The sequence below is a fragment of the Oryx dammah genome, unplaced genomic scaffold (assembly GCF_014754425.2).
Source record: "Oryx dammah isolate SB20612 unplaced genomic scaffold, SCBI_Odam_1.1 HiC_scaffold_12, whole genome shotgun sequence".
NCBI lineage: Eukaryota > Metazoa > Chordata > Mammalia > Artiodactyla > Bovidae > Oryx > Oryx dammah.
In genome coordinates, this window is record NW_024070196.1 from 64,618,748 (window position 1) to 64,637,583 (window position 18,836).

Sequence of the window (18,836 nt, forward strand, 5' to 3'; positions counted from 1 at the left end):
CCCTGCACCGGGAGCACGGCATCTTAGCCCCAACTAGACTGAGAAGTCCTGGGAGCACCGAAGATGGAAAGAAGTTTGCCCCGGGCAGGGTGGTACCCACACAGGACCTGGGAGAGTGACCCCTTCACCCCAGTTTGCCTGGCTTTGGCTCCAACAGCCCTGCCTCCTGCGATGTCTTGGGCAGACCTGGACGGTCGGTCACTCTAGTTCTCAGCGCAGATGTTTGGACCCGTCTCTGAGAGCAGTAGGGAGCCCGGGTGGGTTTGAGCAAGGGGTCATGCAGCATGATTTATCAGCTGGGTAGGCTGATAAATAGGTTTATCGGCAGGACCAGGTTCTGAGTATTTGCCCCAGGTTCTGAGCATTTGCCCCTGATAGAAACCTCTGGCTTGTCCCTGCAGGATCAGCTGAAGCAGTGTTTCTCCAGGCGGACCCCCGAGGCCAAGGACACCGACACCCTCGTGCAGGAAGCCGACAGTCAGTATGGGACGTGGCCGGACCAGCGCCAGAGCGGGGAGAGGTAAGCGGTGTGGGACAGGACCTCTCGCGGGGAGTCAGGGCCCCCGTCTGCCTCCTGATTTCTCCGTTACTAAGGAGAACCTGTTTTGTCTGTAACAGGTTGTTGTGTAATAAGAGCAACCCATTCTTTTTATAAAACAGAAGTTTAGAAAGTACACACAAAAAAAGATTTTAAAATGATATATGAAATATCCAGAACAGGCAAATCCGCAGGGACAGAGGAGACCAGATTTCCTCTTGGGCGGATGGAGATGTTCTTAAACCAGAGTGGTGATGGCCACACAGCATCAAGAAGGAAAGTGAAAGTCGCTCAGTCGTGTCTGACTCTTTGCAACCCCGTGGACTATACAGTCTGTGGAATTCTCCAGGCCAGAATACTGGGCCTGGAGTGGGTTGCCGTTTCCTTCTCCAGGGGATCTTCCCAACCCAGGGATCAAACCCAGGTCTCCCACATTACAGGCAGATTCTTTACCAGCTGAGCTGCAAGGGAAGCCCGCAGCATTATGAATGCACTGAATGCCCCTGCTGGCAAATTTCATCTTACGTGTTTCACCACCATAAACCAAAAAAAAAATTGCCAAGAAAATGAAAACCAACTGTAATGTCAGGACACAGGTATCACTTTCATTAGTGTTTTTGGTTGTCTTTCTAGACTTTTTTTCTATGAACGTATATTGTGTGTTTATAATCAAAGGAGCATATTATACATACTGCTTCATAAGCTATGTCAGCATTCAGGATCATCACTGTTAGTGGCATGGAGGGCCCCTCAGGTGTCGGTCTGGCTGGGAGGGAATGTTATTGTGACTGCAGAAGCCTGAAGGTCACCAAGCATCACACAGATTCAGGAGGCAGGCAGGCCTGAATCCCAGCTCCGTTCTGGCTGGCTGTGGGGTCCTGGACTATTTAGTTGTATTTTCCAGATTTCACAAACTCCTCTTCTGTAGAAGGGTGCATGTGTGCGTGCTTAGTCACTCAGCTCTGTCCGACTCTGTGTGAACCCATGGAACGGAAGCCCACCAGGCGCCTCTGTCCATGGGGTTCTCCAGGCAAGAACACTGGAATGGGCTGCCTTGGCCTCTTCCAGGGGAGCTTCCCTATCTGGGGATCGAACCCGCGTCTTCTGCATCTCCTGTACTGCAGGTGGATTCCTTACCCACTGAGCCACCTGGGAAGGCCCTGTAGAAAGGAAATGATGCTCATAAAAACAGCCAAGATGTATTAAGTGGACAGGCCGAGCACTGTTGTAAGCTCTGAAGCGTAACATTTAAGTCTGTGGTCCCACCTTGCAGAGACAAAGACTGAGACTTGGGGTGGGCAGGAGGGTAACTTGTGTTCACAGTGGGCGTATTTCCCAGCACTTGGTCGTAGGAGTAGGAGTTTGATACTTTGCATTTGTTCATCGTACCTGTTCTTTGCTTTAAACATGCAGTTTTTCTTCTTGCCCTGGGGCGGGATCAAACGCAGTAGCCGCTCTGTGGACACCGAGGGTGGGCTTGCCATGTTCTCAGTTCACCTTCCCCACCCGAGGGCTGCAGGATCGCACGGCATTTTAAAGCCAGGGAGATCTGGGTCAACCCCAGTATGGCCACTTACTGGCTGTGTCTCTGTGTGTCTCAGTTTCCTCATCTGTGGGTATTGTGCCCAGGGATATGGTGTGTCCATGGCTGAGCTGGACTCAGACCCAGGTCTCCCAGCTCCTTCCCCTGCCCCCTACCCCAGGCAGGAGTGGCCACACCCCTCCACTGACTTATGTCCCATAGCTGTCGTCGGTACCCAAGCTGGGGGGAGGTGAGTGAATTAGAAATGGGTGAGCTTCTCTGGTAGCTCAGCTGGTAAAGAATCTGCCTGCAACACAGGAGATTCTGGTCTGATTCCTGCGTCAGGAAGTTCCTCTGGCAAAGGGATAGGCTCTCACTCCAGTATTCATGGGGTTCCCTGGTGGCTCAGAGAGTAAAGAATCTACCTGCAATGCAGGAGACCTGGGTTCGATCCCTGGCTTGGGAAGATCCCTTGGAGGAGGGCATGGCAACCCACTCCAGTATCCTTGCCTTGAGAATCCCCAAGGACAGAGGAGCCTGGCTGGCTATAGTCCATGAGTTCACAGAGGGTCGGACACGACTGAGTGAGTAAGCACACAAGAAAAGAAAAAGGGAAGCACAGGTTTCTAATGGTACACATGAAGGGCGTTTCGTTTTCTTTCCTAAGCTGTGATATACGGTTAGTTAATGAGCTTACTTAAATTTCGCTAGAATGTTCCTGCAGGAGCACAGAACTGCGAGTCTGGAAGCCTGGGTCTTGGTTTTGCTTTATCTCACCCTGGGAGGCCCCTCTCCCCTGGGCCTCTATCCTCCCAGCTCTTACAGGGAGAAGGGGAAACCCCGCCACTGGCATCTCCTGCCCCCGTCCCTGCCCCCGTCCCCGCCCCCGCCCCCGTGTCCTGGTATCGCTCGCCCCCTCCCGTCTCTCAGAGGTACTGCCGCTCCTCCTCCCAGAAAGGGCCCAGGCGCGGCTTTACTCCCAGCCCTGAGCAGCAGCGCCACCTGCTGCCCGCTCGGTGGTATTTCCCTCATTTTTTTGTGGATCTGCCTCAATCCCGCCCCCACGCCCCACGTCCTGCTTATTCCAAGTAACGAAATCCGTTCAGAGCCGACAAAAAGCAGGCTGTGCTCCCTGAGTGAGACACCAGCACGCCTGGGTTGACAGCTCTGCCCAAGTGTGAAGTTCGGGGGTCTTTGGGGCAGGCCCTCTGATCAGGGACGTGTTGTCTGGCGTGCTGGTCCCCACTTCCTTAGGATAAGGCTTTCCTCTGCTCTTGACTTCGGGGTCTTTTTAAGAGAGGAGCAGGGAGCCTATTTAATTTTAATGGCTTGATTTATTTATAAATCTTCTGTCTTTTGTGGTTCCAGTTATCCGAGTGGTACTCGGAATACATTATCGTGGGCAGAAATCCAGGAGAGAGAGGGTCAGGTCTGCCCCTTTGGGCAAGGGCTCTTCATGTCTTTCTGCCTCAGCTTCCTCATCTTGCACAAGGTTAATGTTTAATTTCCTGAGGTTAATCCTATCCTGTGGGGAGGATGCAAAGATACAGCTTTTCAGCACAGGGCCTGGCACATAGTAGGCTCTCAGTAAATCTTTGTCGAGTGAGTGAGTGAATGAATAAAGCAATGTAGGATATCCCCCACTCCCGCTCCACCGTAGGTGATGGCCAGTGACGGTTTCATCGCCATCAGCGCTGCCCGACAGAAATGCAGCGCAAGCTGCACACCCAAGACGCGCACACAGCTGCAGTGTTCCAGGGGCCTCATCAAGACAGTAAAAGGAAAATGGGCGAAATTAATTTCTTTAAGATTTTTTTCCCTTTTTTAAAAGTCTTTCCTTTTTTTTTAAAGGCCATTTTTTAAAGTCTTGATTGAATTTGTCACAATATCACTTCTGTGGTTTGGTTCTTTTTTTTTTTTTTTTGGCCGTGCAGCATGCAGGATCTTAGCTCCCCAACCAGGGGTCGAACCTTCTTCACTCCTTGCACTGGAAGCCGAAGTCTTAACCACTGGACCGCCAGGGAAATCCTGGCACAGTTAATTTTAACAGTATATTCTGTGGAACCCAATATCCAGCGTGTGTGCTAAATCGCTTCAGGCATGTCTGACTCTGTGCAGCCTATGGACCAGAGCCCGCCAGGCTCCTCTCTCTGTGGGATTCTCTGGACGAGAATACTGGAGTGGGTTGCTGCGCCCTTCTCCAGGGGTCTTTCGCACCCAGGAACCAGCCCACGTCTCTCGTGTCTCCTGCGTTGGCAGTCCGGTTAGCGCCACCGGGGAAGCCCCACTGAACCCAATAGACCCTTTATAAATACTGTCCTTGTAACATGTAATCACTATAAAGTTAGTACTGTGGTATTTTACTTGTTTATTTTTTTCACTGCAAGTGTTAGGAATCAGCGTGTCCTCTGTACTCTTGGCCCAGCTCAGCCCTCACTCGCCCCATTACAAGGGCCTAGCGGCCACAGGTGGCCTTCGGCTCCCCTCCTGGGCGGCACAGAGTTAGGGGGTCTCGATGGGGGAGTGGCTCCTCCCCTTCTGCACCTGTCCAGGTATTCCAGACGAACCGTGGACAGCGCCTGGCCGGGCCCAGCATGGTTCTCCTCACCGGGATGTTCTGTCTCTTATTTCCTGGCATACAAAGCACAGCCCACATCCTGCCTTCTGCCACATCCCTTCCTTGACATTCAGGTCTCAGAAGCAACCTGCCTGACCACGCCTCCCTCGCTCCCTTCCATTCTCGTAGCTTGGCCCCCGAGTCCCCGTCCCCGGACAGCAGTGCCACCTCGGCTTGGAAGCAGCCCCCCAGCAGCCGCCTGTCCTCGCTGTCCTCCCAGACGGAGGTTACTTCGGCCGGGGACCAGCACGACTGTTCCAGGGAGCAGCGGAGCACCAGCGTGGACCGATCCAGCACGGACCTGGAATCCACTGACGGGATGGAGGGGCTGCCCCCGCCAGACGCCTGCCCCGCAAAGAAGGTGGACGACTTCTCCTTTATCGATGTGAGTCGATAGCTGGGAGCAGCGCTGGAAACCCTCCTCTGTCTCCTTTTTTTTTTTTTTTTTTTAATGCACCAGTCTGAGGCTGTAAGGGGGGCCCCAGGGAAATGGAACCAGGTCCCCCTCAAGCCAGCCCCTGCGTCGCTGTGGCTCCCTCCCACTTCCTCTGAGTCTGAGAAACGGGCTCTGTTTGGTGACCACCAGAAGTGCATGCTCTCCTCTTAGGGAGGGCAGATTCTTTATGATTTTCGTCTCTCCCTAGCTACTGCCACCCCCGACCAGCCCCCGCACTGGACATCCTCATGGCCAGTTTGGGAAACAGCTTTGCAGATATCAACACCCTCTTCCCGCCCCTACTGGGGTGTCTGTCACTTACCAGTTCTGGGAAATGAGTCACTGAAATTAGCTCATCATTGCTAACTTAAAAGGCCCTGGGTGACAGAATTTCTCCAAAGTGGACCTGAGAGGAAGAATCCAACATTTCACACCAGGACCTGAGCCGGCCGGGCAAAGAGACGCCCCTGTAGGAACAGCTCTTGGCCGTGAGCCTGACTCAGATGCTGCTGGAACCAGGGCTGTCCCTGCCTGGGCTCCTCTAGGAAGGGGATACTAGTATCATTCCATTTTTACAAATAGGGCCACCTCAGCTGAGAGGGTAAGTCCCCTGCTTGAGGTCACACAGCTAGGAATTGAACTGACCAGGAGATGAACCCCAAGCTCCCATCTCTCACCGTTGTCTCCTGGGGGATCACTGAGCCACAGCTGTCCCACCTCCTTGCTGGGCTCACCAGGGTGGTCTTCCTCAACCCCTCCCCCAGCCCTTCCAGCAGGAAAGGTAATGATCTTGGAAACCATCACTGACCCTCCCCCCACCTCTGCTCAGAGCCTGCTGCTTGAAAACAAATGCCTGGTGCTTAGAAGGTTGCTCCACCAGCTCCCACCTGCCCCCTGAATTACTGTGGGTAGAGGAAGGACCACGTTGAGAATCTCAGCTCGTGGACCGTGTGTGGAGTAAGATCTCTGTAAGGATTTAGTTAAGAGGATGTGTTCAGTTATTCATTCAACAAACAAACAAACGTGTATTAAGCTCCCTGTTAATGTACTGCTCTAGCTCACCTGCTCGGATGATGTCACCAGGAAGGGGGGCAGCGTTTGCATTATGTGCCCACAATGTGCCAGGCACTGCATGGGGCACGCCCGGTTCATTTGATTCTTAGAATCAGCCTACGTGGTATCCTTCACAGGGAACGTAGGCTTGAGGCCTTAGGTTCCTAGGAGAATGCAGAAATGCTGGTCCACGTGCCCCCTTAAATAGCATCTTGTGTCTATCAGCGCAGCCACGCACCCCTCCCGGGGGTGGTGCCCTCCCTTTATGTCTCCGGAGCTTCATCTTTTCCCTCTTCTTCCCCACCACCCCCACAGCAAACCTCAGTGCTCGACTCAAGTGCCCTCAAGACCCGGGTGCAGCTCAGCAAGAGGAGCCGCCGCCGGGCTCCCACCGCCCACTCGCTCCGCCGCAGCCGCACCAGCGAGCCGGACGGCAGGTCCGCCTGGGAGGAGGAGGCCGACAGCGCGTGGATGTTCCGGGACTCCACGGGTACGCCCCGTCTCCTCCTCCGTGGGCCGCGGGCTGGCTAGCAGGAACGAGTTAGGGTAAACCCTGGGAATAGCTTTCTGGCTTTGAAGACTGCAGGACCTCGGAGCACAGTAACACAAGAAACTGATTGCTCATTACACCGAGCTGGCTAGAAGCTAAGTGGGAACAATTTTTGCGGATGCTCTATTAATTGGAGCTCCACAGGTTGCAAGGGACTGAGACACAACTTCAGGATTTCCCTGTGTCCGCTTTGATCATTATTGGAGTCACCCTTATCCTCTCTGCAGGTTTCTTGGCTGGCCTTTTCGTCTAGATTCTCGAGTTGAAAGACCAGTTCATTCATTACCAGTCTTTTGGGGTTTCTGATCCATTATTCACGGCTATAGGTTTTCCTCTAAGGGCTTCCTTGTCTGCATTCCATGTCAAAACATAAGCTGGATCTTAAAGAACAGATAGGAATTCGCTAGGGAAAGGTATTCTGGGTGAACACAGCAACGAGATCAAAGAGGTCAGAGATGTGGAAAGAATGTTCTGTGGGTGTGGCCGGGCTGGGGGATGTCAAGGAGTCTCTCTAAGCAGTTCAGCCTTGCCCAAGCCGGCGCTAGCAGGAATGTTGGCTGGGAAGGCAGGGCCAGTTCACGGAGAACAGTGCGATTCCTGCCTAAGGAGTTGGGCTTGCTCTGTAGACAGACAGCTGGAATCTCAGAACGGTGGCTGCCGTTGACTTCAGTACCCTTTCTTTGCAACAGAGGAGAAATCCCCGAGGAAGGAAGAGTCAGACGAGGAGGAGAGGACCCCCAGGGCTGAGAGGACGTCCATCTGCAGACCTCAGAGGATGCCCGTGTTTCCCGGCGTGGACCCGGCTGCCCTGAAGGTACCAGACCTCGCACCCAGAGCTGTGCACCGCCGCGGCTGCGGAACAGACAGGCCCGCGCTCCTCACCTGCCTCCCTCCCTCCTCGCCTCTCTCCCCCTTGCCTTGCTGGAGGCAGGGACAGGGACAGGCCCCGCTTACAGGAGGGGGCAGACGCCCTGCGGAGGCTATTGGGCTTTTTCTCAAATGAGTTCCGGAGTTGGCACTGGGCAGACCTCAGGCAGGTCCCACTTTGGAAAGCCATGTGACTTTGGGCAAACTCTTCGACCTTTGACCTTTAGGCTACTCCTCTATAAAATACAGAAAGCCAGCCTCCACCCTGGAAACACACATCCTGGAGCTTAAGCCCGGTAGAGTCCAGAGCCCAGTGCACAGGCGGCCAGGCTGGTGGTGGTGATGGTGACGACCACTGCACCTGGGGTCTGTGCCAGTGTTACCCTTGGGGACAAATGCCATCTGCCACCATCATAGCCCTGGCCCCCAAAGGAATTCTGTCTGAGCCCACCCTTCCAAGCCACCCCATTCCCTCCATGTCCTCCAAAAGTGATGGCCTTTTTCTTCCACAAATCTGATAGAAACTCCACTGATACGCATTCACATGAGCAAGGAGCTTAGAAGACCTGGTCCTTGGCCATAGATGAACTCTGGTCTCCGTCGTGGGGTTCTCGGGAAACTAGAGGGGTCGGAGGGGCCTGTGATGAGGACACCACTCGTGGTGGTGGTGATGTGAGTTTCTGATGGTGGTTTGACCCCGATGGTCACGGATGGCCTCTTGGACTACCGAACTGGCGTCTGGTTTTTCTTGGCCTCCACATTCAGGTAGGATGGGGCCCTTCCCCAGGCCAAAGGCAGCTAACAGACTTCACCCCTCTCTTCTCTCCCCAGGCTCAGCTGCACAAGAGGCCAGAGGCAGACAGTCCCAGTGAGACCTCTGGCTGGGCCCCCCAGCCCAAGACCCCCAAGTCTCCCTTCCAGCCTGGGGTGCTGGGCAGTCGTGTGCTGCCCTCTAGCATGGAGAAGGATGAGAGGTAAGAGTGTGGCTGACACATAAAAGTTAGGGCTTATTCATGGTACTGTTATTGTCATAAAAGAGCCACGATAGAACAGGGGTTGCCCAGCTGTGGGTCAAATTCAGCCCACCATCTGTGTGTGTTAATAAAGTTTTATTGGCACACAGCCATCATGGAAGGCTTGTGTTTGTTAATAAAGTTTTATTGGCACACAGCCGTCATGGTAGGGTTGTGTTTGTTAATAAAGTTTTATTGGCACACAGCCATCATGAAGGGTTGTGTTTGTTAATAAATTTTTATTGGCACACAGCCATCATGGAAGGGTTGTGTTTGTTAATAAAGTTTTATTGGCACACAGCCATCATGGAAGGGTTGTGTTTGTCAATAAAGTTTTATTGGCACAGAGCCATTATGAAAGGGTTGTCCACAGTTGCCTTCCTGATGCAACTGCTGGCTTGACATGTTGACACAGACACCCTGTAACCTGCAAAGTCAGAGTTACTTACTGTTTACCTTTGTATCTGCCCTTAGTGATAGAGGAAGACAGAAGAAGGGTTCAGAACCCAGACTTGAGGAAGGGTGTGAGAAAGGCTTCCAAGAGAAGGCATGCCCGAGCTGGGTCATGAGACAAAAGAGGTAGCCAGTCACATGCAAAGGCCCGGAGGCCCAGTAGAACTGGGTGCTGTGGGCAATGCATGATATTGGCGCATGGAGTGGGCCGTGGGAAGCAGAGGTCAAGAGGATGAGAGAGGGCGACAAGGCAGAGACAGAGACGGTGGCTCTCTCTCTTTTGTGAAAAGTATTTGTTTACTTGACTGTTCCAGGTCTTAGTTGTGGCACACGGGATTTTAGTCCCGGCTTGTGAGCTCTAAGTTGTGGCACGTGGGATCTTAGTTCCCTGACCAAGGCTCAGACCCTGGCCCCCTGCGTTGGGAGCGCAGAGTCTTAACCACTGGACTGCCAGGGAAGTCCTGAGACGGTGCCTCTCTCTTGCTCTGGGGATGCCGGAATCGCCCTGGAGTCAGCTAAGGGTGCCAGTGTTTCTCGAGGGCTGGAGGGGCCCACAGACTAGGGGCCCCCTGGTCCTGAACCTCCACCAGGAGGCTTGCTTGGGGGCTACTCAGACCCCTTCCTGCCCAGGGGACCTCTTCTTTCTCGCAGACCCCCACGCCACCCCCAGCCAAATCACCAATGTCCCCAAGCCCTCCAGGACCATGGGATCGGGAGCTGTCTCTGAGACCGGCAGAAGTCAGGTCTCACGTGCACGTGTGTTTGATTATAAAAGTCATGCACGCTCACCGTAGGAACTGTAGAAAATATAAAATGCATATAAAGCAGGAAAGAAAACCAGCCAAGATCTGACATCACTGCCCCCCCCTTCACCCCCCAAATCAAAAACGACCATGGTGAAATCTGGGCTTTTCTCCCTCCGTGGCTTTTAAATGTAGTCGAGATTACAGCATACACTACACACAGCTTCTTTTCCGGTTATATGTTTCACATGATGGTTCTCCCATGCCCATCAAAATCTTCATAAGTGTGATCTCTCTTTCCTTTAAAAACGTTTCAAGAGTTTTTATTTCACTTCATTGTTTTTGTTGAAGTGATGTGTTCTCATGACAAACCATTCTGAGGACGAAGAAAGATACGTAAAGAAGAAAGTAAAAAATAAAACACTCAAAAGTGTTGTCATTCAGACGGTGATGACTCAAGTGTGTTCACTTGGGGAAAATGAACTTGTGACCTGAGTGCTTTCTGGATGTGTATTCTTCAATTTTAGAAAAAGCTGAAACACATTGTACCTCCCCCAAACAATTATTGTTAATTATTCGGTAACCATAAGGCCTATCTAATCTATCTATATCTTACGGGCATTGTACTAGTCAGGGTTCTCCAAAGAAACAGCCCATTAACATGTATACACTGGAAAAGAGAGAGAAAGAGACAGAAGGATTTATTTTAAGGAATGGGCTTTCATGATTACGGAGGCTGACAAGTTCTGAAATCTGCAGGCCAGGCGGGCAGGCTGGAGACCTGGGGAAGAGCCAGTATCGCAGTTCAAGTCCCAAAGGCAGTATCTTCTCTGAGTTCCCCCTTCTTCTGGGGAGGTCGGTCTTTTTCAGTTAAAGCCTTCAGCTGATAGGATGGGGCCCACCCATGTTATGGAGAGTAATCTGCTTTATTCAGAGACCACTGGTTTAAATACTAACCTCATCTTTAAAAAAAAAAAATACCTTCACAGAAGCATCTAGCTGGCTGAGCAGCCGGGTACTGTGGCCTAGCCTAGAATTTTAACCCTCACAAGCATTTGCATGGGTAGAGATGGATGGATGGATGGGTATTTGGTTGACGGATGGATGGAAATAATTTATGTGAGCATGAGTTTCTGCTGCAGGTGGTTTCATAGAATGGACATACCACGATGTATTGAACGTTCCCCATTTGGGAACTTGGGGGTGCCTTGGTTAGTTCCTGTCTCAATCACATGGACCTGGGCATCTTTGCCACCCGCGTAGGTGGCTCAGCTCTCCCACCCTGGCACAGCAGCAGGAGGCCTGGGTCCCACACAGCCCTGCCCGCAGGCCCAGCCCTCACTCAGGCTGGCACCTGACTCCCACCGGCTTTGTGGTTTCAGATCGGAAGAGCCCTCTCCCCAGTGGCTGAAGGAGCTGAGATCCAAGAAGAGACAAAGCCTGTATGAGAATCAAGCTTGAGCAGGTATGGGGGGCCCCCAGAGTGGGTACTCGGGCAGAGCCTGCAACCCGAGGAGCAGGGAACTTGGGCCGGCAAGCAAAGGCTCGGAGACTTGGAGTGCTGTTCCTTGGAAGGAGAAGGGAAGACGTGGGTGAGGGTGTCCTGGGTTCCTGGGAAGATAAGGGCTGTGGTCTGCTGCCGCTTGGGGAAAACCGCGCTGCTGGGCGGCCTGGGATGGGAGGGACAGGCAGGACTCTCATCTCATGCCCTCGGCCAGCCCTCCTCGCCGAATCTCAGCCCCACTTCGTAAAATGACATCAAAGACCAGCTTTTTCCGCGCTGCCCCCAATTTCTACATTCCTGTACAGTCTGCACGAGGCTTCCCAGGTGGGGCCAGTGGTAGAGAACCTGCCTGCCGGTGCAGGGCACTTAAGAGGTGCAGATTCGGTCCCTGGGTCTGAAGATCCCCTGGGGGAGGGCACAGCAACCTGCTCCAGTATACTTGCCTGGAGAACCCCGTGGACAGAGGAGCTTGGCAGGCTACAGTCCATGGGGTCACTAGAGAGTCAGATACGAAGGAAGCCACTGAACACACACACACACACACACACACACACACACACACTAAAGGAAGCCACTGAACACACACACACACAAAACTCCAAAAGTATCTCTGAATCCTCCTGTAAACCTGTGCTCTAGGGTTTTGGAGAGGGGATCAGAGCCTGTGTTTCTTCAGCGTTCAGTGCTGTACCCATGATATCTCAGTCAAGCCTGCAGCGATCCATTTGAGGGCACCAAAGCTGGCACCCTGACCTGATCCTAAACTGCAGGCTCATTCCATCATAGCTGGCCTCCTGCCGCCTTCTTCATCCCATTCCTCAAAAAAAGAAAACCAAAGTCGTCTCTCCTGGCCCATGGCTAGTTGTGGTGGCGTCTTGGGGAGCACCAGGAAAGCTTTGCAGGCTTGATGCTGGGAGAAGTGGGGTCTCACTTCCCCCTTCTGACACCTGTCCTCTCCAGACAGGGGGCACCGCCATGTCTAACGAACAAGCCTTAACTGTCCGAACCTGAAGACGAGGTCCCACTGCTGCCATCGCTTCCTGCACACGCCTGGTCCCTCTGGTTGGCCGGTCGGTCGGTCAGTCTGTTGGTCCGTGGAGAAGGCGTCTCAGTGCCCGTCCCCCGCAAGCTCCCCTGATGGATCAGGGAGGAAGGCTCACCCTTCACAAGCCCGTGCACCCTCTCTGCAGACAGCGCTTCAGGCTGGGGAAGAGACCAAGCAGTCCAGAAATGTCCATGCTGGTGGTTTTGGTTTTTTGGGATTTTTTTTCTTAAAACATAAAAATGTGCATTTCTACGCATTTTTAGACCCCTGTGAAGCTCCAGGACCATGGATATAAAGGCTGGACCGGCTCCCCTGGGTTCTGAATCACTGAAAGCGCCTCTCCCCCCACTCACCCCAGGACCGATCTTTTTCAAAACGACATTTCCAAGGAAGATGAAAGCATTTATTTCCTGCTGTAACCAGTGGTCCAGGGCAGTGCCACCGGGCTGGGGGTGGGGGGTGGGGTGGTCTCGGCTGCTCCTTTGGCGAATTCCTTCTCCCTCTCAAAGCAGTCAGCAGCCCCCACCCGTAAGCACCCTCGCCCATGGTTCCTTCAAGTGTGTGTGTCCCCTCAGTGGGGCTGTGTGCAGGGCCGGCCCGTGGCCTCCTTCCTCACGTTCTGTGTGCTTCAGAAGGCGATAAAGCAATAATCTCACCAACTTTCTCTGCAGTTCAGTACGTACGTGTGTTTCCACGCTACGGAACAGGAGGAGAGGTGTGCGGGTATCGGATCATCTCAGGTTATCTTCTCCCACCCCCGAGCTTCGTCAAGAGTGTCATCCTCACCCTTGCGCACATTTTCCTGGTTCCTTCCTGGAGAGCTCTGAGCTCCTCTGGGGTGACCTTCGCTCCCAAGGCTTCCCAAACCTGCGGCCCAAATGGCAGTGCCTTTCCCGCCCGAACCCCTGGAGTCTTTCCGGCAGTCATTTTCTGAGTGCGACCTGAGCTGCTGGTGTGGGAAGAACCACTCCCCGTTGGCCTCAGGGCGCCGGCAAATGAGGGGTCCTTTTTGTTTGCTCTCACCTCTCCTTCATACCCACCCTCCCCCCGCCCAGCCCCCCAGTTCTCGCGGATCAGGTGCTTTTTCTAGGTTCCAACGCAGGAAGGGAGAGTCTTGCTGAAAGCCCTTCTCTGGAGGGGAGTCCCTCCACTCCCCCCAACCCCCAGTCCAGGGACTCCAGACAGACCTGCCGGATGCTAGTTGACCAAGTGCAGCCTTGGCTGGCCTCTTTTTGCTCGCCAGCTCTAAGCTCATTCCCAGGAATCTCCCAAGACCTCTGGGGTCTCCAGTCACTGTCTACTCTGTCCTCTTGTTTTTTTTTTGTGTGTGTGTGGAAATTTCTCCACACCAGCCTCCTCCGCATCTTAGGCCCAAGGCTCCAGCATACATACAGCCCAAAGATGGTCACCCCACCCGCCACGTCTGGAGTTGCCATAAACTTTGTGCCAACCTTGCCCGGGAGCCGCCCACCTGAGAGAAGGATGCTTGGGCAGTTCATAGTGCAGCCCGTGATTGCTGAGCGGCGCCGGGGCTGAGCTTGCTGAGTCTCTCTTGGAGAAATCCATTCTTCGCAGATGGTGTCAAAACACGCCTCCCTCCCACCGGCCACCCCCTCCCTCCTTCAGTCTCTGTCGTCTCCCCAACTCTCCTTCCTCTCTTATCTCCCTTCACCGCCTCTTCCCTCTCTTGGAGGATGGAGACCAATCCCGTTGCTCTGGGTCAAGACCAACACCTGGGCCCGAGAGGGGTTGTGGCTCAGCACAGTGGACAGTGACCCAGGTGGGGGCCCCGCCCGCCCCGGTCCTGTTGGTTGGGCTCCGGCCACTGGACGGGCGGTGGTTGGAGCCTGTCACCCGGCAGCCTTGTGCATCTGTGTCTGGAGGTCTGGTCCTGCTTGACCATAGTCTGTAATCTTCATCCCTCGAGTTTGCAGTCAGTCTGTACTCTTTGGCCATTTGGGGATTTAATCCTTTCAGGATCCACGTCAGTTGATTTTTCTATCTTTTTTTTTTTTAAGACCCAGTTCACCTTTTATTTCAGTTTTTATGTTGTGACTTTCCAGGTCAACAGGTCCCCTTGAAAAGCCACGCCTAGTGTGCTCGGACCCTGGCCCCTTTTCTTGGCAACGGTCTTTCCGCCTTTCTCAAGGTGGGGAGGCACCTTGGTTCCATCTTAGGCAGCAGGAAGTGACCTGCTGTGTTCTGTCAGCACCCACCAGGCAAAAAGGCTCAGTTCTCAGTCAGTCGTGTTTCAGCCCAAGTTTACCCTAGAGGAAAGAAAAAAACCCTTGAAAATGAGACTGACCTGGAATTCTTGAAAACAAGACTGACCTGGAGATCGTCGACCTAACCTCCCACTCCTGGACTGGAAATAAAACTCCATTTAATTCCTTGGTGACGAGGATGAGCAAAGTCCACCCCTTGAAACTGACCACAGCAGCCTCATCCCTCCCCCACAGAGCAGACAGTCTGAACGGGTCAGGAGCCACCAGCTCAACACAGGCTCCCGGGACCTCCAGCTCCCGCCGCGATCCGTACAGTGACGTCTTCAGCAACCGATGCTCTGCTGGGAGCCTCTGCGGACAGCCAGCTGGGCCGGTGGGTTCTTTTACTTCTCTTTCTAAGCGGGGTGAGCCCTCAGGGGCCACGCAGGGGATTGTAAATATGCTGGTTTCTTGAGTTCTCCTGGAGCCACCTTTGGAAACCCGTCTCCTTTTCAACGGACTGAATAATGCCTTAACCATTCATCTGCAGTCAAGTCACCCGCCCTCATGGAGCCCTCCTCACCTGGGCCTTTGGCATTCTTTAAATGACGGTTTTATACAGAATGCATCCAAAATAAGATGGCTGGATAGGTGGTTTTTTAAAGTATAATCTCTCTCTCTCCCACTTCCCTCTCCGCACCGGTTTTGCACATCAGCATTGTGATAGCTGCTCTTCTGAGAAGTCCGTATCATTTTCCCCTCCCGTCGATCCCCCTCTTCACACTCTCTTGCCTAAGGTAACAGACGCCTTTGACCTGTAAAATTCCACGGCAAGGCCTCAAGAGTCAGTGTGGTGGAAAACCGCTCAGTGCCACCTGAGAAACTCCGGTGGAAGAGATGTCCCCCGACCAGTGTTTAGGATGTTGGGGCTTTGAGTGACGCGGCCCCGACAACCTCCAGTTGCCTGGGATTCGGGGAGAGGACAGTCAGATGGAGTGGTTTTGCAGGGGACCAGCCAGGCCGTATGCTTTCAGCACTTTCTTCCGTGCTTCCCGGGAAGAAGTGAGGCCAGCTCTGGGTATTGGAATAGACGTGGGCCCGACGCCCGAGGCCCTCAGTCTCAGAGGCTGTGCAGGTGATTTGGAAAACCCTGAGGCATGGTTTCTCCGAAGGAGAGCTCAGCTGCTCCCGCCCGGTGCTGCTCACCGCCTTGTCCATTTAGGTTTTGCTTCGCGATGCCCACAGACTGCCCAGGAGCCAGGCGCAATTACAGTGTTAAAGCCCCACAGACGAGTGGTCGGATCTTCTCCAAAATGAAACTCTGGCGTCCAGGTGACTCCCGCGTGGAAGATGGCATCCCACCCAAGGAGAGGGCTCTCCAGGCAGCCTCCCTCCTCCACCTCCCCCATCCCTGTGGTCCTTCCCACACCAGCCTGCCCCTTAATACAGGAAGCTGGACGACGGTGGCCTCTGTGTGAACCAGCATTGCAGGGTGAGGGCTGTGGGGAATGGGGAAGAAGGCTCTTTCCGCTGGGAATTGCCCCTCCCTCCTATTTTAGCCGTGGCATTGCTACAGTCAGACTGTGCCTTTCCTCTTTTGACCTGTGTTGAAACAGGAAAGTGAAAGAAAAAGAAAAAAATAAGCCCCATGGCATCATGATGCCATGGGGTAGGAAGTACCCACTCCATACCTGGATGGGGGTCCACCCCGGGCTCCGCCCCCTTAGGGAGTGATGGATCTGAGTCCCGTGCTGAGAGCCACCAGGTGCCACCGTGTTGGGATTCTGGGCAAGGCGAGGGTCGGGAAATGCAGAACCACGTAGAAAGCCAGTAGGCACAAACGTGCTGGGCCTCGGCCAGTCTGTGTCTCCTTTGCCCCCTGCCCCCGTCACCCCTCTAGAGGTCTCGTTTTTTGTCTGGGTTGGCTTCTGCAGGGAAGGGAGGACCAGGAAGTCAGGTTCTTGGAAAGTCAGCCTGAGATTTCTGGCAAGGCCACCCCTCAGCCCCTCCCCATTGTCCTCTCTGAATCCCCTTGCCACCCTCACACCTGGCACCACACCATCTCATGAATCAGCCTGGCACTTGCTTAACCATCTCTGGTGGCGTCATGCCTGTTTAAAAAAAATATATGTATAGTGCCAGTTATGTGAAAGAATGATCTTGTTCCACACCGCCTTATAGATCCTGTAAATACGGGGCTCGTAAAAGTCATCCATTGTGTTAGGGGAGATATTTTGTACTGCATTGAGTCATATCAGTATCCTCCAAGTCCTATACTTCCCCTGTGACTATGATCCTTAGAATTCTCTGTAAGATGGGGGCAGTGGAGATATATATATATACCTACACCATTGTATTTTCCTGACCTTTCTCCTGGGTCCCTTCCTCCAATACTTGAGTCATGATCAAAAAGGAACTCGAGTCCTGTGTGCAGGAAAGTTGAAGCGTCCTGCCAGCTGGTGTCCTCGCGGTTGCCTTACGAATTCACGGGCTCCAGGAGGTTTGAACGGAAGGCGGTCGACCGGCACTTTATTCAATCCCAGAAAGGACCTCTCTAATCATGTGACTGAGAATTCATCTAGAAAGAAAAAAAAACTATATTTTTAACGTCAAAACCAACGAGGCCTCCCGGACCTCTCAGAGTATCAGATGCCTACAAGTGCTTTTCTATTTTGTAACTGTAAAGAGATTTCATACGCACAGCAGAGCAGTTGGGAGTCTGGTCGACTGCCCTAAAACACAATGACCTTTTGCATGTACAAAGATGTCACATTCAGACTCTGGAAACAGCAAATAAAGCTTTGACGCGAGCTGCCCTGGAGACCTCAGCGTGTCGGTGTGTGAATGAATGGACTCCCCCACGCATGCATGCCTGTCCCCAGCTGAGTCAGTCCCTCCACCGCACTGAGGGGGGCCAGTCTGGGGGGCCCAGCTGCAGGAGGGCGCAGCAGGGGTCTTGGGAACGGGGGCCAGATGGAGGCAGAGCCGGATCTCCACTTGACGTGGGCTTGAGTCCCCAACTCTGCTTCCTCCTGGCTGTGGGGTATCTCTGGACCCCCACGCTCCTCCAGAGTAGAGGTGGTGAGAGTGACATGAGCTGGAAGAAGTTAAAGGCAGTGGCCCCAGGTGGACTCAGCTTGTCTGCACGACATCTGGCAAAATGACAGGGGTTGTCTTAAATTATCATAAGGAGGGAAGGGCGTGCTCCTGGCACCGAGAAGAGGCCAGGGATGCTGATCAACATCCCCCACTGCCCAGGACAGCCCTCCTGCTCCTGCACAAAGAATAATCCAGCCCCGCTTGGCAACTGCGCCAAGACTGAGAACTTTAGGTTAAAGACGTGTTAAAGGCGTGTGAGGTCTGGGCACCTGCGTCTTCAGGACCCTAAAGGAGCTGATGGGGGGGCGGTGGTCGGGGGGAATCCAGTCTGCTGGGCTGTCCCCGCCTCTGTCACCCCCTGATGTCCCCAGCGGGTGCCAGCTGCATCTCAGGTTAAGGGGCTGAGACCTACTCTGCTCTCCACGAGCACCAGGAGGAAGCAGCCCCTTGGTCTGAACTGTCAGCAGTGGGCAGGATTCTCAGTGATTAAGAAAGTGAGGCTTCCCTGTTTTGCTCCCGTGGCTTGAGGAGAGAGAAGCTTCTCCACTAGCAGATGAGACTGTGGCTGTGACCTTCACTCCCCCAAGGTCACACAGATCCACCGGGTTCCAGAGCCCTGCTGTCACCCACCTCTCGGGATGCTGGGGTTTATGGTGACTTGAGGGTTTTAGTCAAAAACAAGCAACAGCTAAAGAAAACCCTCAGCTTAACAATTCACTCCTTTGCCCCGTCATTTATTTTATTGCTTCAGTAACCACTGAATACAAGTTCCTCTCTTCTATCTTAGAGTAGAGCGCTCCTCTGAAATCTTTGTTAAGCTGCAGTGGCACACATTGAAACAGTGGTTACCTGTAGACACAGCTTGCTCACAGATGCACAAAAGAAATGGAGAGAAAGACCAGACAGACACAGACACGGTTCAAAGCCATGGCGGCCTGACGCTGCGATGCTGAGTGTAATTCCCACGGAAGACACTTGGTGGCGCCAGTGCTGATTGGGGCTCACTCTGCTTCTTTGTATAACAGCTCGTTATAAAATAAAGGCTGAATGCAACTGTGGCTTTTCGCCTTTTTTCATAAAAGCAAAAGTCCTCTAGATTTCTTTCTGTTAGAGAAAACGGGTACTAATGTAGGGCTTTCATAAAAGCAAAGTGGCTCGAGGCAAACTTGAAAACAGGAAATTCTGTAGCTGT

General features: G+C 53.3%; 1 protein-coding gene across 3 annotated transcripts in view; it reads left to right on the forward strand.

Annotated features, from left to right (window-relative positions):
• KIAA1671 (KIAA1671 ortholog) overlaps window positions 1-17,368 on the forward strand; it is a 131,944-nt gene extending 114,576 nt beyond the window's left edge. For all 3 annotated transcript variants that reach the window (XM_040250970.1, XM_040250972.1, XM_040250971.1), the window contains 7 exons: window positions 402-520; window positions 4,807-5,062; window positions 6,482-6,656; window positions 7,406-7,530; window positions 8,415-8,557; window positions 11,175-11,257; window positions 12,257-17,368. In XM_040250970.1, coding sequence (XP_040106904.1) covers window positions 402-520; window positions 4,807-5,062; window positions 6,482-6,656; window positions 7,406-7,530; window positions 8,415-8,557; window positions 11,175-11,253 — 897 coding nt within the window. In that variant the 3' untranslated portion in view covers window positions 11,254-11,257; window positions 12,257-17,368. The remainder of the gene's footprint in view (window positions 1-401; window positions 521-4,806; window positions 5,063-6,481; window positions 6,657-7,405; window positions 7,531-8,414; window positions 8,558-11,174; window positions 11,258-12,256) is intronic.
• Window positions 17,369-18,836: the final 1,468 nt, after the last annotated feature.